Here is a 20,834-nt window from a genome sequence, read left to right as displayed (position 1 = left end):
CTGGCGTGCATGGAGTGGAAAAAAAGAAACCTTTTCAGTTCCACGTTGAGTCTGCTGCAAATCTAAACAAAATTCATCTGCTTACATGAAACTCCAGGAGATGGGGGAATAAATCAGTGTCAAGTACTGTGAATGCCTCCTTCGCCTCCCTATCACTGGCCAAATATTTGTTCTCAAAATGAAGGAAGTTAGCTTAACAAAGAACTCTCTGGTTTCTTTACCTCGAACTAAGCTTCCTGTCTGTGAGGCTTTGCTACTAACCTTCAATTTTTATAGCAAATTCCCTTTTTACATTTGGCTTAGTTTCAGCTGGATCTTGTGTTGTGTTGTGTTGTGTGTGTATATGTATGTATGTACACTAGCGTGGTTCCCCAACCCCCGGGCCTCCTCCAATCTTTGCGTTCAGTGGAAATATTAAATTCCTTGACATTTAAATGAATTATGCAGAGCAAATGGTCAAAGGCCTGGAAACGATGCCTTATGAGGAACGGCTAAGGGAGCTGGGCATGTTTAGCCTGGAGAAGAGGAGGTTAAGGGGTGATATGATAGCCATGTTCAAATATATAAAAGGATGTCACATAGAGGAGGGAGAAAGGTTGTTTTCTGCTGCTCCAGAGAAGCGGACATGGACACGGACACGGACACAGAGCGATGGTTCCAAACTACAAGAAAGAAGATTCCACCTAAACATTAGGAAGAACTTCCTGACAGTAAGAGCTGTTCGACAGTGGAATTTGCTGCCAAGGAGTGTGGTGGAGTCTCCTTCTTTGGAGGTCTTTAAGCAGAGCCTTGACAACCATATGTCAGGAGTGCTCTGATGGTGTTTCCTGTTTGGCAGGGGGTTGGACACGATGGCCCTTGTGGTCTCTTCCAACTCTATGATTCTATGATTCTAAATCACCCTGCATGAGAAGTGTCAATCCTGAGTGTACCTTCAGAAGTCATAGTCAGGCAGGATTGAAATTAATTCTTGGCCAGGGCTAGAAAGTGAACCACTTGGTCCTTTGCCCTGGGCTCAGAGAAGTGCATTTGGGAAGAACATGGAAAGACACAGTAACTAAGGAGATAATGACTAGTGCTAAACAGTGATCTATCTTCCTATTTTTGTTGTTGCTGTTGTGTGTGTGTGTGTGCATATGTGGCAGGGAGGGGCGGAGTTTTATTAATGCTGCTGTTTTTCCTGGGATCCAATAAAAAGCCAATTCAGTTAGCTGCTCATTCAGCCCCAGAACCATGGGGAATAATTAATCTTGAAAAGGTCTAAAGCCTGTAGCCCTCTAGATCAGCCTTTCTCAACCTGTGGGTCCCCAGCTGTCCCCAGATGTTGTTGAACCACAACTCCCATCACCCCTAGCTAGCAAGGCCAGAGCTTAGGGATGATGGGAGTTGTAGTTCAACAACATCTGGGGACCCACAGGTTGAAAACCACTGCTCTAGATGATTGTTGGACTCCAACTCCCATCAGCTCCAACCCGGCCAGTGCTCAGAGATGATGGAACTGTAATTCAGCAGCAATTAGAGGGCCACAGGTTCGCCAACCCAGGCCAAAAGCGAATCCACACAAAGTAGAGTACCACCAAAAACACTCACCAGTCTTTGGTGAATGATATCCCAGTAAAATCCGGGCAAAGTTAGAACTTCAGGCTGTCTGTTGGATCCAGTGTTAGTTCTCTAGGATAGGCAGACAGATGAGGAAGGAGGTCATGCAGGCTGGGCTCTAGGGTAGAGTCCATATGAAGAGCCAGACAAGGCTGTAGACCTCACCGCCACCCACTGCCTCCAGAGAAGCATGGAGAGCTGATTTAAGGAAGCCTCGAGCTGGATTTCACAGAAAACTGTTCTGTTTTGATCAACAGCCTCTGCAGTACAGAGGCAAGGCTCCAGTAGCACCCTGGACAGCTCCTTACAGGGCACAGGTTGAATCCTCCATATGAGCAGGGCTCAAATGTTGCTTCAGCAACAGTCACCCTTTAGCTGAGGCTGCAAAAAGAGCTGGTGTAACATTTTGTGAGAGTAACCTCTTCATTTAAATGGGCCTATTTTGATTCCAACAGAGCAGGGAAGACTGTGGTTCCATTAGGGCTGAGCTGGAGACAGAGGAAGTCAACATGACCTTGGGCCAGAGAGGTAGAACCATAGTGGGTTCCTCTTGCACAAGCACCTTCTGGTTTACTGTATGCAACTTGAACTGGCCCTGGGGGCAATTCCCTCTCCCACTGACTCCCTGACTTCATGCTCCAAAGAAGGGGAGTCTGATCCCAGGGACATGAAAGATAACATACTCAAAAAGTCTGAGCAACTCATCAGGCTCAGTCTGCTCAACAAGAAAGAGGTGAAGCCAGGAAAATGGAACAATGGAAAGCAGGCACAAAATTAGTGGCACATGTAGCATTATAGAAGAGCCAGATTTCTGCATCAGTCACCTGGATCAGATGAACATGAACAGCGCAAAGGCATAGTGGGAGAGCTGTACTGCACCCCACTAACACACACTGGGCGCAACTGTCTCTCATTCAGGGCCAGTCCATGTGTGTTTGTAGTATCTTCATGGGGGCCTGCACACATAAAATCCAGTGTACAGATATTTAAATCACACAGTCATTTCCAAGATTTTTATGTAGCTAAACAACCACATCCAGGTTGTTAAATGTTGAGTGTTGCATACATGTAGTCCATATGCAAACATTATGCCCACAGGTGAGAGTTCACCTGACCCAGAGTTAGGTCAGGCATTTCCACTGGGTAAAGCAGGAAGCAGTTGTGATCCTCGCTGTGTGTAGCCTCCACAACAAACAGAGCTTTGCTTGAACTGGGTCAGTGCAATTTGTAACTGCATTCTTTCCTCTCTGTGTTCAATGAAACTACACTATTTACATTTGCTGACGCACTGGAACGTTTCCCTTATCTCTGCAAACTAGAGTTTTGAAGAAAGTGGATTCTTAGGAGCTGTGCTACAATTCGGTGTATTGTATTCCTCGTGTAGTAGTTTGTTCAGTATTAGCACTGGCTCAGAAATACTTGAGGCATTTATCATTGCTATGTCCAGGATTTTGACTCTGTAACACAGAGTGAGGATGTTTGCTTCAAATATGACTGGCGGTTTTGGTTTCCGAGTCCTTGAATCAAGGCTTTGTGTTTCTGAGAAAGCAGGGTTCTTAGACATAGAACATCTTCTTAGACATAGAATAGAATATTGTGTAAAGCAGAATTGAATTTACTTTTATTTGTTAATAAATAGGAGTAACAAATAGGCCTTTAGCCTTTGAATTTATCATTTGAATGTGTAAAAAAAAATATGTTAAAAGCGACTGAGGTGAGTTTAAGGGCCCTTGGGATGATGGATCGCATAAAACAGGCTGAAAATTATTGCTCAAGGGGTCAGGATGTGGGTCTCACTCATGATTACCATCTACAGGAGCCAGCCAAGGACTCTGAAATGTGCAGTATTTGGCCACTTCCAAGTGCCTTCAGCAATGTAGTTCTCTCTTTTATTGCTTTTTATAACTTCTGCTGCTAAGAATTTTGCTTACGTTTAATTAAATAAGGTCAGGCAATCCATCCAATTCCAGTTTTCTTCTTCCCCCCACCCCACATAAATATTCTGTACAGGTCCTGGAGGCTCTGTCAAGTATCTTTTTTATTCATTCCGCATATTTACAAACTGTAAAAGGAAATTATAGCGTCCACAAAAGTTGGTATCTGTGACCTGCTGAACTACATTCTTGACATTGCTGCATGGCACACAACATAAGGTTTGTTTGCTTTGCAGTTTGTAACAAAGCCATGTTTATGGGAAGACAAAGAAACTTAAAGGAACTTCTTTTAAAAATTGAACTTCACTCTGCAAAAACCCTTCTCCTGCTGGACACACTAATTCATGGGTTGGGGAAGTTCCACGAGTAGAGGGGTTTCTGATGAAACACTTGGCCATGTTTGGAAAATGCATGTGAAATATGTTTAAAAGTTGCCTCCTGCCTGGGTGAAAACTCTGAAACTGGAGCTGAAAGCTTCCACCCTTAAAATGGACAGTAAAAACCGCATTCATACATAGCACTAAACCATGGTTAGTGTTAGCTGGCACATTTCCGAGTACGTTTCTGAGCACAATTCAAAGTGTTGGTGTTGACCTTTAAAGCCCTAAACGGCCTCCGTCCAGTATACCTGAAGGAGAGTCTCCACCCCCATTGTTCTGCCCAGATGCTGAGGTCCAGTGCTGAGGGCCTTCTGGCGGTTCCCTCACTGCAAGAAGCAAAGCTACAGGGAACCAGGCAGAGGGCCTTCTTGGTAGTGGCACCCGCCCTGTGGAACGCCCTCCCATCAGATGTCAAAGAGATAAACAACTACCTGACATTCAGAAGACATCTGAAGGCAGCCCTGTTTAGGGAAGTTTTTAATGTGTGACATTTTAATGTATTCTTAATCTTTGTTGGAAGCCACCCAGAGTGGCTGGGGAAACCCAGCTGGGTGGGCGGGGCACAAATAACAATTATTATTATTATTATTATTATTATTATTATTATTATTAGCCAACCGTGTGTGAAGTGTTGGGCTTGCACACTCCTCTCCCCTCCTCTTACTCGGCCAGGAGGAGCACTTGCACAGGGTTCAGTTTCACCTTTGCAAAATTCTGCCTTTCCATTATGTTGTGGATTTAATTATTTTACAGTATGTTGTTACACCTCAGGGTGGCTGGAAGAAGCTTTAAAATCGCCCATCTGCTGCGTTCTCAAACATTTAGAAGCTGTTAGGCAGAGAAAGCCAATCATGTAATATTAGGGTTTTTTCATGTTTTACGGATTCTAAGCTAATTTCTTAATTTTTTAAGGATGACTTTTTATTGTTTTTGAACATTTGGAGGGTAGAATTAGCTCTTTGTCTCCTCAGCAGTACCGATTTTCCTTTTGCTGTTAAATTTTAATATGTATATGGTGACATCCAATATGTGCTGGAAATGGTTTGTGGTTATTATTATTTGCTATTATTATTAAATTTGTACATATCTCAATATTCATGGCCATATCTCAGATGCCAAAAATATAACTCTTGTACTCATTGAGTTGCGGTCATCTACTCTGACTACGTCTACTATACTACTACTACTAATAATAATAGAATTTGTTTAGTTCTTTAGAGTGTTCAAAGTGTTTTTCAGTCCTTATCTTGTTGCAATCCTTACCAACAAGGCAGAAGGTAAGTATCATTGTTCCCAAAGTGTAGATGTAGGACAGAGCTGAATCTGAGAGAGAAATTTGCCTGAGATCGCCTAGTTAGTTTATGTTAGAGTCGCAGCAAATTCAAGGGAAAGGAATTAACTGTGGTTTGTGGGTTGTTAATTCTGCCCTATGCGATCATCGCTGGTACTAAAAAAATAGAGTGGAAGAGGAACCGGCTTCTGAAATGCATTTACCCTGTTTTGTTCTTCTGGTTCTAGGGCGTGTTGGAAAGCTTTCTGGGCACTGCAGTGACAGGAGCTCTATTTTGCCTTTTCGCTGGCCAACCACTCACTATTTTGAGCAGCACTGGGCCTGTCTTGGTCTTCGAAAGGCTTCTGTTTAACTTCAGCAAGTAAGTAAGAGAGAGGCTGGCGATGGCGGGCAGCTGCTGCTTGCAACAGAATGCCCTGGATCTACTGTGCTTGTAATGTGAATGTTTACTAATGCAAGTTACTGTAGGTATTTTGCAACATGGTAGAGTTATGAAATACGGAGGGGCAAGAGAGGTTTCATCATCACACTTCCTGTCTCAGCTGTGGGATGTTTCTAGATTTGCACACAAGGAAATGCAAGTTTCTGCTGTGCATTCCTGTCTGGTTCCTTCTCCACCAAGGGAATCTTTGTTGGAAGCCAAAGTCCCCTTCCACAAAGGAATTGCTATTTTCAAGTTGGTCACACATTGAACACCAGTACTGCAAACAGGACAGGAAATAGTTCAGGATGTGATCTGTTGGTGGATCTCTGAGTCATTTGTAGTCTATCAGCAAAGTAGTTGAGCCCCAATTGCAAGAAATTTAACATTCATATTTGTTGCCCCGTCCAATTTTGCTTCTGGTCCTGCCCACCATGGGCAGAAGAAGGTTGCTCAGAAGGGGAAAAAGCTGGAAAAAGTTCCCAAGCCCTGATCTAGCCTAGAATTGTCTGTTCTGGTTGCAGTGGCTCTTCAAGTGGGGAGGCACCTGCTTCATAAAACCCTCAGTGGAGATGTTGAAGATTTGAACCCAGGACCTTCTGCATGCATAGTATAGGAGCTCATGGTTCCTTCCCTTACAGGCATCGTATTTCCCCACCTCATTTCTAACTGTGGAGGAATAATCGCCGTTGCAGCATTGCGCATTCCTGCCGTTGTTCTGCAAAACAATGGAGTTTAATGCATCAAATGTAGCAACTTGTATTCTCACTCTTCCACTAGTTAAAGATGTTTCCGGCCCTCATAGCTGTGGGAAGTAGGCTTGAAATATGTGAGCACCACCTGCTGAAAAGCTGATGTTGAAGACATGTGTAGGGGCAAAATCAAGCGTGTTATCCAGAGTTTAGGGAGATGGGGCTTCAATGTCATGCCCACCTCTTTGCCCCCTAAGTAGAAGAATGAGAACAAACCTTCCAACTGAAGCTTGCTTGCACAATCTGATTCCCCTTGATGTAGCTTTGCCTTGACGTAGCTTTTCCGAATGCACTTCCTTTTGAAACTGTGGAATACTCTGTTCCTCTCTTGCATCCCCCTTGTCCCTTATTGCCTCTTGTTTTCACTTGGGTTATCTCTTTGTTTGCAGAGACAATGACCTGCATTATCTGGAGTTCCGCCTCTGGATCGGTTTGTGGTCCGCCTTTCTGTGTCTTATCCTGGTTGCCACTGACGCCAGCTTCTTGGTCCAGTATTTCACCCGGTTCACGGAAGAGGGCTTCTCCTCCCTCATCAGCTTCATCTTCATCTATGACGCTTTCAAGAAGATGATCAAATTGGCAGACTACTACCCCATCAACTCCAAATTTAAAGTGAACCAGATTACCCTTTACTCCTGCACCTGCATGCCGCCAGACCCAGGTAAGAGGGAGGATTCTTGCCAGCAACCTGCAAGTACACTCGCTTGTCTGTGTCGTGGTGGGGTTTTCAGCACTCCGACAGACTAATAAAACTTGCAACTTTCCCTACCTGTATTGGCCTTCCATAGTGTCAGCCCAACACGCACAGCATACTTCCTTACATTGGTGCCTATCAGATACTCACAGCAACCTTGACAATGGTCCATGCTAGTTGGGATCAAGGGGGGATTGTTGTTGTTGTTGTTGTTTAGTCTTTTAGTTGTGTCAGACTCTCCATGACCCCATGGACCAGAGCATGCCAGGCACTCCTGTCTTCCACTGCCTCCCGCAGTTTGGTCAAACTCATGCTGGTAGCTTCGAGAACACTGTCCAACCATCTCATCCTCTGACGTCCCCTTCTCCTTGTGCCCTCCATCTTTCCCAACATCAGGGTCTTTTCCAGGGAGTCTTCACTTCTCATGAGGTGGCCAAATTATTGGGGCCTCAGCTTCAGGATCTGGCCTTCCAGTGATCACTCAGGGCTGATTTCCTTAAGGGGGGATTGAAGTCTGAAACATCTAGATAAGAAGAGAAGAATAAGTGTTTGGATTTGATATCCCGCTTTATCACTACCAAAAGGAGTCTCAAAGCGGCTAACATTCTCCTTTCCCTTCCTCCCCCACAACAAACACTCTGTGAGGTGAGTGAGGCTGAGAGACTTCAAAGAAGTGTGACTGGCCCAAGGTCACCCAGCAGCTGCATGTGGAGCGGGGAATCGAACCAGGTTCACCAGATTACGAGTCTACCGCTCTTAACCACTACACCACACTGGCTCTCAAGTGGCTCTGGAGGCCTTTTTTGACAGCCCTTGGCAACATTTGATGCTCCTCCACAGCTCTTGTGCTGCCTTGCCAGAGCCACATAAGCGAGGCTTTGGGCTTTGGAAAGGAGGCACATGGGCTCTTGACAGGCTGCAAGAGTCCTCCAACTTCCTTGCCAAAGCCTAGGTAGTGCTTTCCCAGCTATGGGAGGACTCTAGGACCCTGCCTTGCTTATCCAGCTTTGGGAAGGCAGCACGAGCTATGAAAAGATCTAGAGGTTACCAGGTTAGGGTTGGCGGGCATAGAGGTTCCATATGAAACTTTTTATCCGTTACCCATTTTCCATTTAATTCCAGTTAGTGGAGCCAACATGATAACTCACTAATAGGAATTCATTCTTTTTCGTGCAAGGTGCTTTTTACCCACTTCTAAATAAAAAAAGAAAATTTGCTCCTAGGGAGATGATTTACTTGCGTTGCATCCTTTGTACGAGAAACAAGAGAGCCAGCAGACTATAATTTATTAAAACATCTCCATCCTCCTTTTCCACAAAGTGGCTCACCACCTCCAATCCCTCCCACCCGCCCCAGGTCTGATGTCCTCGGACACTAAAATTAAATCTTGCCTTGGTGGTAGAAACAGGAGTACAAAGAGCTCGAGTTGAGTAGTGCACGATATGTGGCAGTCAACTTTCGTCAGTAGCGAGGTATGTCCAGCGTTGAGACAGCAGTGAGTCAGAAGTTTGGCACTGAGCAAAGCAAACCTGAGCATTCAGCATGCTTGCCAAACAGGAACATGACCCGTTCTGCATCCTACCTGTCGTACGTCAGGTGGCCTGTGCCTGGATTCATTTCAAGCATTATGCATTAAATATGAAGCCAGAGTGCTTAATATGAGAGGTGCTGGACCTCAAGCCTGCTGGAAGGCAGGCAGGTAGATGCTCTTGTCTAGAAGTGCTTCCCTGTGATCCTAGATTTATAATGAGAGGCAGCACAGTGTAGAAGTTAGAGTGTTTTGACTGGGGGGGGGGGAGACTCTAGTTCAAATCCAGCTTCAGCCATGAAGCTCACTGTATGACCTTGGGGCCAGTCACTGTCTCTCAGCCTAGTCTTCATTGCAGGGTTGTTGTGGGTACAAAACAGGGGAAAGGACCACAGAGTATTCTGCCTTGGTCTCCTTTTAGGAAAGGTGGGGTACAAATGGACCAAGTAAATAAGAAATGAAGCTAAATGTTGGGAGATACAGGGCAAAGAGAACACTTCTTCATGCAGCGCATTGGAAAACTGGAATTTGCTTCCAAAAGATTTAGCTGCTAACTTGGATGGCTTTCAAAGAAGACTAGGCAATATTATGAGGGATAAGACTATCAACGGGACACAGGTGGTGCTGTGGGTTAAACCACAGAGCCTAGGACTTGCCGATCAAAAGGTCAGCTGTTCGATTCCCAATCACGGGCTGAGCTGCCGTTGCTCGGTCCCTGCTCCTGCCAACCTAGCAGTTTGAAAGCATGTCAAAGTGCAAGTAGATAAATAGATACCACTCCGGTGGGAAGGTAAATGGCGTTTCTGTGCGCTGCTCTGGTTTACCAGAAGCGGCTTAGTCATGCTGGCCACATGACCTGGAAGCTGTATGCCGGCTCTCTCGGCCAATAAAGCGAGATGAGCACCGCAACCCCAGAGTCGGCCACTGGACCTCACGGTCAGGGCTACCTTCACCTTTAAGAATATCAACAGGGACTCGCCACAGTGGCTGGTGTTCTTCCTGAACCATTGGAGGCTGCATGCCTCTCAATACTAGTTGCCTGGGATCATAAGACAGGAGAGGGCTCTTGTTCTCAGGTCCGGCTTACAGGCTTCCTATTGGCACTTTGATGTCTCCTGTAACAGCAGGATGCAGGACTAGATAGGCCTTGCTTGGCCTGATCCAGCAGGACTCTTGTGTGGATAAATGGGCATAGTTTCAGGACTGCTTTTTGCAGCTGAGGAGTGATGGCTGGATTCTGATCGTGAGAAGGGAGTGGGGGTTGGAGACTGACTTGGAAGAAGGGAACAGTGACCTGGGGAGGCTAGAGTCAGAGGCAGGAGAAGCTGGTCCCTTTACCTTTAAGTGTACTTTTGACAATAGCTACTACCTCACTCTGGACATTCCTTGCCTGAAAGTGCTGTGACACCATCTAACCCCCTCCCCCTGGTCTTATCGCTGGAATGGTGAACCAGTATTCCTCCAGATGTTGCTGAACTACAACTCCCATCATGCCTTCCTAGTTGGCCATGCTGGCTGGGGCTGATTGGAACCTGATGGGCGACGTGTTCTCCCTGCCTCAAATAAATTGGCCAGTCTTAGGGTGTCACAGGTCTCCTAAAATGCTTTTAAAAATAGCAGTAGTGATCATGTGTTCCTGTTCTGGCTTTTACCCCAGCCAGGTTTAAAGGCTGTGGGAGACATTTTCATTTTCATCCCCTGCAGCAGCAAAAAAAATGACCGTATCTTGGTTTTTTGCATCTGATGAATGGGATTTATCACCAATGAAAGGGTATGTTGCAATAAATCCTTTAGTCTTTGAGGTGCCACGCATGGCTTTGCCAGTTTTGTCCTTTCCAGGCAGGATGTAAGGAATGTGCTTTACTGCAGAACATACTTGTTCTCTGGAACAGGCACTCCAAGATCTAGAAAACCAGGTGGAATGGGCTGGTGTGGTTTCTTCCGGTTAAGTTGGCAGCATTTACTGCTCATCATTCGACAGTTAATTCTTCGAATTCTATACTAGGTGCTTAATAATGTGTGAACAGCTTAAATTAAATATGTGTGTGTGTGTGTGTGTGTGTGTGTGTGTGTGTGTGTGTGTCACTAACAGATAATCCAACAGCTTTTAAAAGCCACACTCCTACAGCAGCCCTTTTCTGAAACCAGCTATTGAAATCCCTTTGCACACATGTGCCTGCACTCATATTCCATTTGATGAATGAAATAAGCGGTGGGAGAAGATCCCTCCTCCTTTGCTTAGGCTCAGGAGCTAGATTTGATTCTTGGCTTACTGCATCTCCTGCTGGTTTTCAGCCAGTACTGCAGCAAAGTATTTCGGGGTAGTGGAAGGAAAGAAATTGGAAAGTAAGCACAACAAAGCAAGTCTCCAAGTCTCTTTCTTCGTCTGATCTCACACGCATTTATTGTTGACTTTCCCTAGGGATGGACACGGTTTTAAAAAAAAGAAGGATGTTTGTATAAAATTCATTAACAGCGTAAGGTGGAAAGGAAAAAAAAGGCTTGATTTGTTTCCAGTGTGTATTAACACTGGGAGAGCTGTGCTTGTGAGGCTGAGGTTGTGCAGGCTTTGTGGTGCTATTTAAAGTAACTGCAGTTTTCCATTCAAGCATTGGCTGTGTGTCCCGTCCCCCCCCCCAGTGAAATCTGGTGATGCTGCAGGAATGAGGCAGGGTCCACCTTTATCTAGACCAGGAGTAGGCAAACTAAGGTCCAGGGGCCGGATCAGGCCCAATCCAATCGCTTTCTAAATCCGGCCCGCAGACGGTCTAGGAATCAGTGTGTTTTTACACGAGTAGAATGTGTCCTTTTATGTAAAACGCATCTCTGGGCTATATGTGGGGCCTGCCTGGTGTTTTTATATGAGTAGAATGTGTGCTTTTATTGAAAATGCATCTCTGGGTTATTTGTGGGGCATAGGAATTTCCCCCCCCCCAAAAAATATAGTCTGGCCCCCCACAAGCTCTGAGGGACAGTAGACCCGGCCCCCTGCTGAAAAAGTTTGCTGGTCCCTGATCTAGACCTTTACTTCCAATGCTGAGCATCACAGCCTGGTTTTGTGAAGTGCTGGGCTGCGGTCCTGGCAGAAGGTCGCCTACCTTGGCCCTGATGCAAGTGAAAGGGAACAACCCCTCACCTTCTGTCAAGGAAGCTGGTGTGTACACTGGCCACTGTTCACCAGATCTGTTCGGCTTCTATTTCTCCTGCATGGAAACTGTTGAGAACATGTTGAGAAGGGCTGTAGCTCAGTGGTAGAAGACTGCATGCGAAAGAAGCCAAATTCAACCCCCAGCACCCCCATGCAGGGCTTTCTGATAACCTTTCTGATTACCCGGAGAGCGTCTGTCATTCAGAGTCAACAATACTGAGTTAGATAGACCTGTGGTCTGACTTTGGTATAAGGTCACGTTCTATGTTCCTGGTACCCACCTGCCCCCACCTTCATCTCTCTGGGCCCCAAAGGACTGTCCTAATCAAGCTTGCCTGATAGGCCCGTTATTATTATTTGTTGCATTTATATACTGGCCTAAATCTGGAGGTCTCAGGGCGATTCACAGAATAGAATCAAAATGCAAAACCACAAAAATCCATAATCAAAATTAAAAACGACATCCCAGTAACCCAAGCCCCCATCCCCATGATCCTTTTTCGGAAACAGCATACCAAAACTTCTCAAGTGCTACAGTGTAAAACTGATGCCTCGAAAGGAGATATGATAGCCACCTTCAATATCTCAAGGGCTGTCACATGGAAAAAGGAACAGGCTTGTTTTCTCCTGTTCTGGAGGGGAGGACTTGAACCGATGGCTTCAGGTTACAAGAAAGGAGATTCCAACTCAACATCAGGAAGAGCTTTCTTGACAGTAAGAGTTGTTCGACAGTGGAATGGGCTCCCTCGAGAGGGAGGTTTCTTTGGAGGTTTTGAAGCAGAAGTTGGATGGCCACCTGTCATGGATGTTTTAGCTGAGATTCCTGAAGGAGCGTCTCCACCTCCATCGTTCTGCCCGGACACTGAGGTCCAACGCCGAGGGCCTTCTGGAGGTTCCCTCATTGCGAGAAGCTAAGTTACAGGGAACCAGGCAGAGGGCCTTCTCGGTAGTGGCGCCCGCCCTGTGGAACGCCCTCCCACCAGATGTCAAAGAGAACAACAACTACCAGACTTTTAGAAGACATCTGAAGGCAGCCCTGTTTAGGGAGGCTTTTAATGTTTAATAGATTATTGTATTTTAATATTCTGCTTCCCAGAGTGGCTGGGGAAACCCAGCCAGATGGGTGTATAAATAATAATAATAATAATAATAATAATAATAATAATAATAATAATAATAATATTGGACTTCATGACCCTTGGGGTACCTTCCAACTCTAAAATTCTATGATTTGATGGTTCTGTGACACTGTGGACTGAAAGACAAAAATTGCCAATGATTTTTCCAATAGCATATAAGTATACTAAAGGGATGCAAACTGCTGTTTATGGTTGCTTTAAGTATCATTCTTTTAATGTACTCTGCAGGCATGTTTCAGTCTTTTCTAAAATCCTGACAGGTTGGAGGATCTACCCCCCGCCACTGCCACCCACCCCCACCCACCCACAAGGGAAATGCTGAATCTTCTTCAACACACCTTAACTGCAAGCACAACCATTTTAGCACTCAAACTATTATCCCTATATAATGAAGGAATAAAATGGCAAAGAGTTGAAAGTTCTGATCTTGTAATGCACTTTGATCTCCTGGATAACATGAGGATTTATTAATGATGATTTTGCAATGGAATACTGATAAGGGTTCCAATCTGTAGTCATGCAGGCACCGAAATAATCCAGGACAATTATGGGGTAGGTTTTTTGTGTGTGTCTATATTGAGTAGAAAGCAAATGATGAGCGATGCAGGTTTTGGAGTGAAGTGTTGTCTACTTTTTGAAGCTTTTCTATGTCTTTGGAGTAATTCAGAATCGCTCTTTGGGCTGTTTATAGGTTGAAGCGTAAGAGGATTGAGAGTCTTAACTGGATATTATTTTTAGATAGGCGAAGGGGCTGTGAGTTTCTTTTTAATTGCAACTTGTTTCCCACAACATTTAAAGCGCTTCTTTCAAAACGCTGCATTCTGCTCTTTTTTGTCTTTTGCAGTTAATTCTTCTGCATTTAACGTGACAGCCACAACTCCATCTTATTGGCCTGCAAGTAACTCTACTGAGATGGTAAGCTGAGCTAATGAGGAAAACGGACACTTGACATTTCTGTGTTCTGTGCAAGTTACATTATCTGTTACACTTCAGTGCTTCGCCACTCTTTTGAACCTTTTATTTTTAATCTCTTGGAATTCAGTGACATTTGTTGCCAGGTAAGTGGGTAGAGGGTTATAGCTTTAATTTTTTTTCCCTGTGCCCAGATTCATAACATAAAAGAACAAACTGATAGAGCTGGAGGGAAACGGTGTGTGCTTAAATCATTTAGTCACGAGCAAGTTCTTTTGATTTCAGAAGGGATTAAAAATGCCAAATTTTGTCCGAACTCTTTCCCCTTTTCATGGGGAAATGAAACACCACCTGGTGTTTAAATTCAACAGCATGGTGATTTCTTTGTGGGATTTCAGCATGGGCAGCATTATTATTATTATTATTATTATTATTATTATTATTATTATTATTAACCTTTATTTCCACACCCCGCCCCCAAAGAGCTCAAAGTGGCATGCACACTTCTTCACCTCTCTATTTTGCCCTCACAACGACTCTGTGAGGTAGGTCCGGCTGAGAGACAGTGACTGACTCAAAGCCGCCCGCTGAGCTTCTGGGCTGAGTGGGGATCTAAACCAGGCATGGGCAAACTCGGCCCTCCAGATGTTTTGGGACTACAGTTCCCATCATCCCTGACCACTGGTCCTGTTAGCTAGGGGTGATGGGAGTTGTAGTCCCCAAACATCTGGAGGGCCCAGTTTGCCCATGCCTGATCTAACTGAAGTCTCCCAGGTCTCTAACTTCTGTGCAACACTGACTCCTATGGCAGCAAAAGGGAGACAGAGTTGCGGGGGCCATGCGCCCAGCTGCGCATCAGTCACATCACTGTGCTTACCAGGAAGGTCAAAGTATCAGGCGGATCAGTGCTGTGTGGGCTCAGTGGCAAGACTGGCGATTGGCTCTCCTCTGTGCTTGCTGACCTCCGCTCCACCTCTCCCTTCGGGGTAAGCACTGTAACTTGGCTGGCAGGGGCCCCAGGATCACAGTGCTGCCATTCCCTTCCAGCTGCCCCTAATGATAGCATGACCCTGTACACATGGGGATGAGGGGGAAGTGATAGAGAGAGCCTGCGTGGAAGGAGATGAGGCAGTGGCCAAGGAGGACTGCTTCTGGGAGGAGCAATGTGCAGTGACGACAAGCCCTCTGCTTGTGTCTGTCCTGAGGTCTGTGAAACGATGCCGGGCAGGTGAGATACATGCCTTAACTGAGGCCATGCACCCTTCACATAACTCACCCTCGCAAGGGGAACCATATAGCATCCTTGGCCTGTTTTAAGTGGCTATTAAGAATGGGAAGGGCATCCTATTAGAAATTCTGCAAGGCAGCCAGAAAAAGAGGAGGAAACTGCTGAGCATTACAATGTACTGTGACAAAGTGCCATAGCCTCAAGGTGCTTCTTGTGTTTGCATAGGAAATGGCATGTCCCATCAGTCCCCCTGTGCATCCGCTGCCAAAATAGCTTCCGCCTTCTCATCCCCCGCCTCCTCCTCTAGCCTGGCTTGCTAGGGTCAGCTTTTCTTGTTCTTCGCTTTGGCATCTTCCTCCCCACCCCCTTGCTCCTGACTCTTACTACCCTCCTCTTGGTCCTTCCTCCTTCCTCTCTCTCTCTCCTTGTTAATCATTGCCTCTCCTTTCTCTTGCATTCCCTCCCTTGCAAAAAGTAGGTTGCAAGCTCCTTGAGGCAGGGCTCTTTTCTTTTGCTGATTTTGCAGCGGCGCACGTTATACGTAGATGGCATCAATATTTATACCGTGCCATTGGTGTCTAGTATTTTACAGAGCCCAAAAAAGAGAAGTCTCTGCCCATGGGGCTTACTGTCTTAAATTTGACGCCACTGAGAAAAGAGGAAAGGGAAGAAGTACATAGATAGGGAGAGAATATGCGTGCATTTCAGTTACGTGTACTGTATATCACAAACATTATATAAAATAGAGGTCGGGAATCTGTGGCCCTCCAGGTGTTGTTGGAGTCCATCACCCATCAGCCCCGGCCGGCAAGGCAAATAGTCAGGGATGATGGGAATTGTAGTCTAACAAAACAACAACAACAAACCTATATTATAGGGAATTGTAGTCTGCCCGCGCCTGGAAGGCTGCAAGCTCTCCGTCCCTGCCCTGAGTTGTGGGCTGGTTCTTTGCTGACAGTTTTCACTTGCCAAAGTCAACGAGAGCATTGAGAGGCTCTCTGAACTGGAGCGAGACTTCCTTAGACATTTTCCGAGGCTGCAGTAGAGTCGAGTCATGATTTTGCTGACACCAATGGATCAAAAGAGCCTGCCAAGTCCTCTCTCGACAAGTTTACATTGCCTCTTGCACCACCGTGGTCTCTGGATTCTATTTTATTTTCCACTCCGCAGCGCTAGGGAGGGCCATCCTCCCTAAGGTTTCTTGGCAGCGAAATCTGCCTTCGCAGTGAGATTTTGGGGCTTGAACAAAAGGAATCCTGTTCTGAAAACTGGGTGATAAAAGAAATAGCTTGAAGAGGACCGCATGCCTCCGGTGTAGCGCTTCTGAATATAGATTGAAGGAAGATCACGAGTGCTAGATGGCAATCTTCAAAAGTGACACAGAGGAACACAATGGGACAAATGTGGAGGATTGGGAAGGAAGGTGAAGCAAAAATAAAGATCTCAGTGAATCCTCCTTCCCTTACTGCGGTATTAAGATTAGACAAAAGCTGTCGGCAGGAGCTTTTGCTTTTGGCTAAATCATTCTAGGTCCTGTGTTATTTTCCTGAAAGGGTTTAGAGGACCCAGGCTGTTGTTCGGAGATATCTATCGATCTTGCCTTATCGATGGGGCCGCGACCGGGGACAGCTTTACGATCCCAATCAGCAGTTTATAACGGGTCCGGCACACTTCTTCACAGCTGCGCCACTGTTGCTCCCTTCAGGTCACGGCTTTTTAGCAGAGTTGAACACAGCGTGTAAAGCAGTCTTGCTTCTTGTAAGCACACATAGACAGGTTCGTCTATTTACAGCTCTTTATTAAAACATTACAGCAAACAAAGTCCAGGGCTTCTTTCAGCCATGTCTCCCTCACAGATACACAGAGGGAAGAAGTGAAAGTACAGGGAAAAACTCCTCCTTCTTTGCTTCTAAAAGCTTCTGTCTCCGCCCAGCTTCTGTAAGCTGACGTTAGCAGGTGACACACACCAGGGGAATTTAACCAGATAAATTCTGAACCATCACACCCCCCCTTGTGTCCCTGCGTGATACCTGTGCAACATCTTCAGTAACACCTTGTGAGATCAATTCCTTCCCCAATGCCTTGTGCCCTCCCTTGGCAAACCTGTTTGGCATTTGTGGAACCACCTCACAACTCTCAGAATCGCACTGTGCGAAACTTACCCACGCACCTGTGGCCTGATACCTCTCTGGTGGGATACCTTTCGTTGTGCGACTGGACCTCCTAGGCACAAACTCAGGTGTTTCCTCTGACTCACTTTGATCAGCAGGTGAGTCCTCTGCATCATGGAATTCACCCTCTGACTTAAAGCGTCTTCGAATCCTCTCCATTACACTCACAGGAGAACTAGGCGCACTCTTGGGCAGTCTCTTAACAACTTGTGGAGATGCCACATCCTGCTCTTGACCCTGGTCAGTGACCTGGTCGTCATCAGCAGCCTCAGCCCCTTCTTCCTCTGCCTCATCAGAACTGTCTTCTGGGTCAGAGAGACAATCTGAGAGAACATCACGCCTGACAGGAGTCTTTGACTTTACATCCTCCTCTAAGAACTCAGCGTGTTTACTGATCAGCACCTTACTCTGATCACCTGACGGGTAAGCAAAACGCCATGCACGGGCATCTGGCTCATACCCACAGAAGATCATTTTCTGGACTTTGGCTCCATCTGGCCCTTGCAAAGCCTTAGGCAAAGCGACAAGCGCAGGAGTCCCAAAAGTCCGCAGAAAGTGAACCTGGGGTTTGCGGCCATTCAACAAAGAAAACGGTGTGTCACCTACCAGTGAATTGTAGACCCGATTCCAGGTGAATGACACAGCCCTAGTAGCCTCCACCCAAAACTCAGGAGGCAACCTGGCTTCTTTCAGCATCACCTGTGCAGCCTTAACCAGAGCCTCACTCCTCAGCTCTGCCACCCCCCCTTGCTGGGGTGAATTAACTGTGTGGCGTATCCCTCTCTTCTGCAAGAACTTCTGCAACGCAGAACCAGTGTACTCAGCATTTCTATCACTGATGATCTCTTGAACCCTGGTGGAGAACCTCTGTTCCACCCCCTCAATCCAGCTCTTGATCAGCTGTGCTGCATCCTCCCTGGATTTGAGACCGTGAGCCCAGGAACTCTGCGAAAAATTATCCAAAAACGTTAGCAGAAACCTGGCCCCTCCCAGACTTGGTTCCTTGACAGGACCGGCCAAATCTATGTGTACCAGCTCAAAAGGTTTAGTGGCCACACGTTCCACCTTTGGGTAACTGCACCCTCTCACCTTTGTCTGCTTGCAAGTGTCACAATCAATGGCACTTCCACAATTTTGAATCCTACACCCCGTGGTAACCTCGGGCAGAGTCTGCAAGTCCTCTACCGACCCATGAATTGTTCTCTGATGCCATACGCATGCACATGTAACATTATGAGCGGGAATTGTAGCACGTTGGTTGGGAACTGTAGCACGCAACGCTTGTGCTTTCTCAACCTTCCCCTCACCTCCAAGAGACGTTTTAAGAATGAAAAGATCATTCTGTCCCTTCCGCACTTTGGCCAGTAACCTCCCCTCTTTGGAGATTGTGCAGACATCATTTTCAAAACAAACTTTGAACCCCTTACTTAACAAATAAGGCACAGATAGCAAACAGTGATGAATCTCTGGAACAATACAAAAATCCACCGTCTCCTGTAAGACAGAAAGATAGACATTAGTGCATTTGCGAACTCTAGTTTTCTGTCCATTCGCGAACTTAATAGTTTGCCCCTTCGGAACTGCTGTGCAATTCCACCTCTCGACTGCAGGGATCTCTGGAACCATGTTGCGGTTAGCTGCAGAGTCTATAACAAAGCTGACGGAATTTTCCACTTGGCCGTCGTCAAACACTGCCATACTCGCAGAAACTTGATAAGACTCTTCTCCCTGCTGTTTACTACGGCCACCTGCACGCCTGCCTGGCTGGCCAGGCCTGTTGCCATGGAAACCTGCCTGATTCCCATGGGAAAAGTCCTTGAAAACATCCTGCATCGGCTCTCTGCTCCGGTGGGGGCAACTGCCACGCTGACGTTGAACTCCAGTGGAAAAACACTGCCCGGGGCTCCTCCCAGCTGGCCTGGCCTTCCTCCTTCTGGAACGGTGCCTTCCACCAGCTTGGCCCCCCCTGAAGCTCCTCTCTGCTTCAGCACAAAGGGAAAGTTCGTTAAACTCGCCTTTGGAACTCTTCGCCCCCCCGATCTGCTCACTAGCGCTCCTAGAGGCCAAGACATCGGGAACAGGGCCTGCCAGTCCAGCCTCTCCAGGACTCAGTCCATCACACAGACGTGTAGAAGCATTGCAACAGCTCCCCAACACTGTCCCAGCCCCCATTGGGCCTTCTGGGCATCCTCCAGCCCCCCCAGGGCTTCCTCCAGGGCTTTGGCCTTTCGCTGACGCCTCACACAAGCCCTTCAGCAAATTCCAGGCAGCCCACGCTGTCGTTACGCCCTCCAAATGAGGTCTCAGCGATGCATCAACGCATGCTCTGAGCATCTCTAGCTCTTGCAGCCTCTGGCTATCTTCAGCCAACACAGCCCCACAGCTTGCTTCACCTGCTCCAGCTGCTGGCCGGCTAAGGGGTGGTGATTTTGGCTCCCATTGACTTGCTTCCCAGACGCCTTCAACCAAGAACCATCCCCTTATTTGTCTGGACCATGTTGCCCAACTCTTTAGAGTGAGCTTTTCCAGCGGTATATTCTGGCTTTCAGCCATCTTCTCCCGTTCTCCCAAGGGGGCCCAAGCTTACTTACGCAGTACCAGCTTCCTCCGGCCTTCCCTTCCGTGGAGAAACGATATTTCAGCTGCGTCTCAGCTCCCAGCTTTTAGCTGCTTTTTTAGCTCCAGCTCTCTGTGTATCAGAAGCTCTCACTGTCTCACGGAAGCAGGCAATGAATCATCTGCTCTCCGGCACCCAGTCAGCTCCCGTTGCGCTCCTCAGCCGCAGACCGCTGACTTCAAAGCATTCCTGAGGCTCACACCGACTGCTTTACGAGCGTTTTCTGACACTCCATAACCTGTTCGGAGATATCTATCGATCTTGCCTTATCGATGGGGCCGCGACCGGGGACAGCTTTACGATCCCAATCAGCAGTTTATAACGGGTCCGGCACACTTCTTCACAGCTGCGCCACTGTTGCTCCCTTCAGGTCACGGCTTTTTAGCAGAGTTGAACACAGCGTGTAAAGCAGTCTTGCTTCTTGTAAGCACACATAGACAGGTTCGTCTATTTACAGCTCTTTATTAAAACATTACAGCAAACAAAGTCCAGGGCTTCTTTCAGCCATGTCTCCCTCACAGATACACAGAGGGAAGAAGTGAAAGTACAGGGAAAAACTCCTCCTTCTTTGCTTCTAAAAGCTTCTGTCTCCGCCCAGCTTCTGTAAGCTGACGTTAGCAGGTGACACACACCAGGGGAATTTAACCAGATAAATTCTGAACCATCCAAAAGCAAGAGAGGATGGCAAACCTAAAGATGCTGCCTGTGCCCACTTACTGGTGAGATCTTACAGTGTTGTGCTCAGCTTCTCAAATTGATGTACCCCAAGGCAAAATAAAGTTTTGGTTCACACAGCCAAAACTCCTGCGTGACAGATTACTCCAGGGGAGGCTAGTCCACCAAGCTCTGTCTACCTTCTTACTTAGCAACATTTCAGTGTGGTCCCAGTGTTCTCACTGTAGAATGCAGCAGGGAGAAGGATGGAAGCAAAACCAGAATTGGTCCATTCTATCATTGATTCTGGCTTTGCCTGCTGTTGGTCTCCCAGTGGCCACTGGTCTGCCCTGGATTGCTGTAGTC

The 20,834-nt window shown here is 46.7% G+C and overlaps 1 protein-coding gene across 9 annotated transcripts in view; it reads left to right on the top strand.

The window, feature by feature from the left end:
- SLC4A4 (solute carrier family 4 member 4) overlaps positions 1-20,834 on the top strand; it is a 187,948-nt gene that overhangs the window by 140,740 nt on the left and 26,374 nt on the right. For all 9 annotated transcript variants that reach the window (XM_081924839.1, XM_081924842.1, XM_081924835.1 and 6 more), the window contains 3 exons: positions 5,432-5,565; positions 6,767-7,038; positions 13,731-13,801. In XM_081924839.1, coding sequence (XP_081780965.1) covers positions 5,432-5,565; positions 6,767-7,038; positions 13,731-13,801 — 477 coding nt within the window. The remainder of the gene's footprint in view (positions 1-5,431; positions 5,566-6,766; positions 7,039-13,730; positions 13,802-20,834) is intronic.

This window comes from Podarcis melisellensis (assembly GCF_964234715.1).
Source record: "Podarcis melisellensis genome assembly, chromosome: 9".
Taxonomy (NCBI): Eukaryota; Metazoa; Chordata; class Lepidosauria; order Squamata; family Lacertidae; genus Podarcis; species Podarcis melisellensis.
Note: the sequence above shows the minus strand (reverse complement) of the source record. Positions and strands in the feature narration are given on the sequence as shown.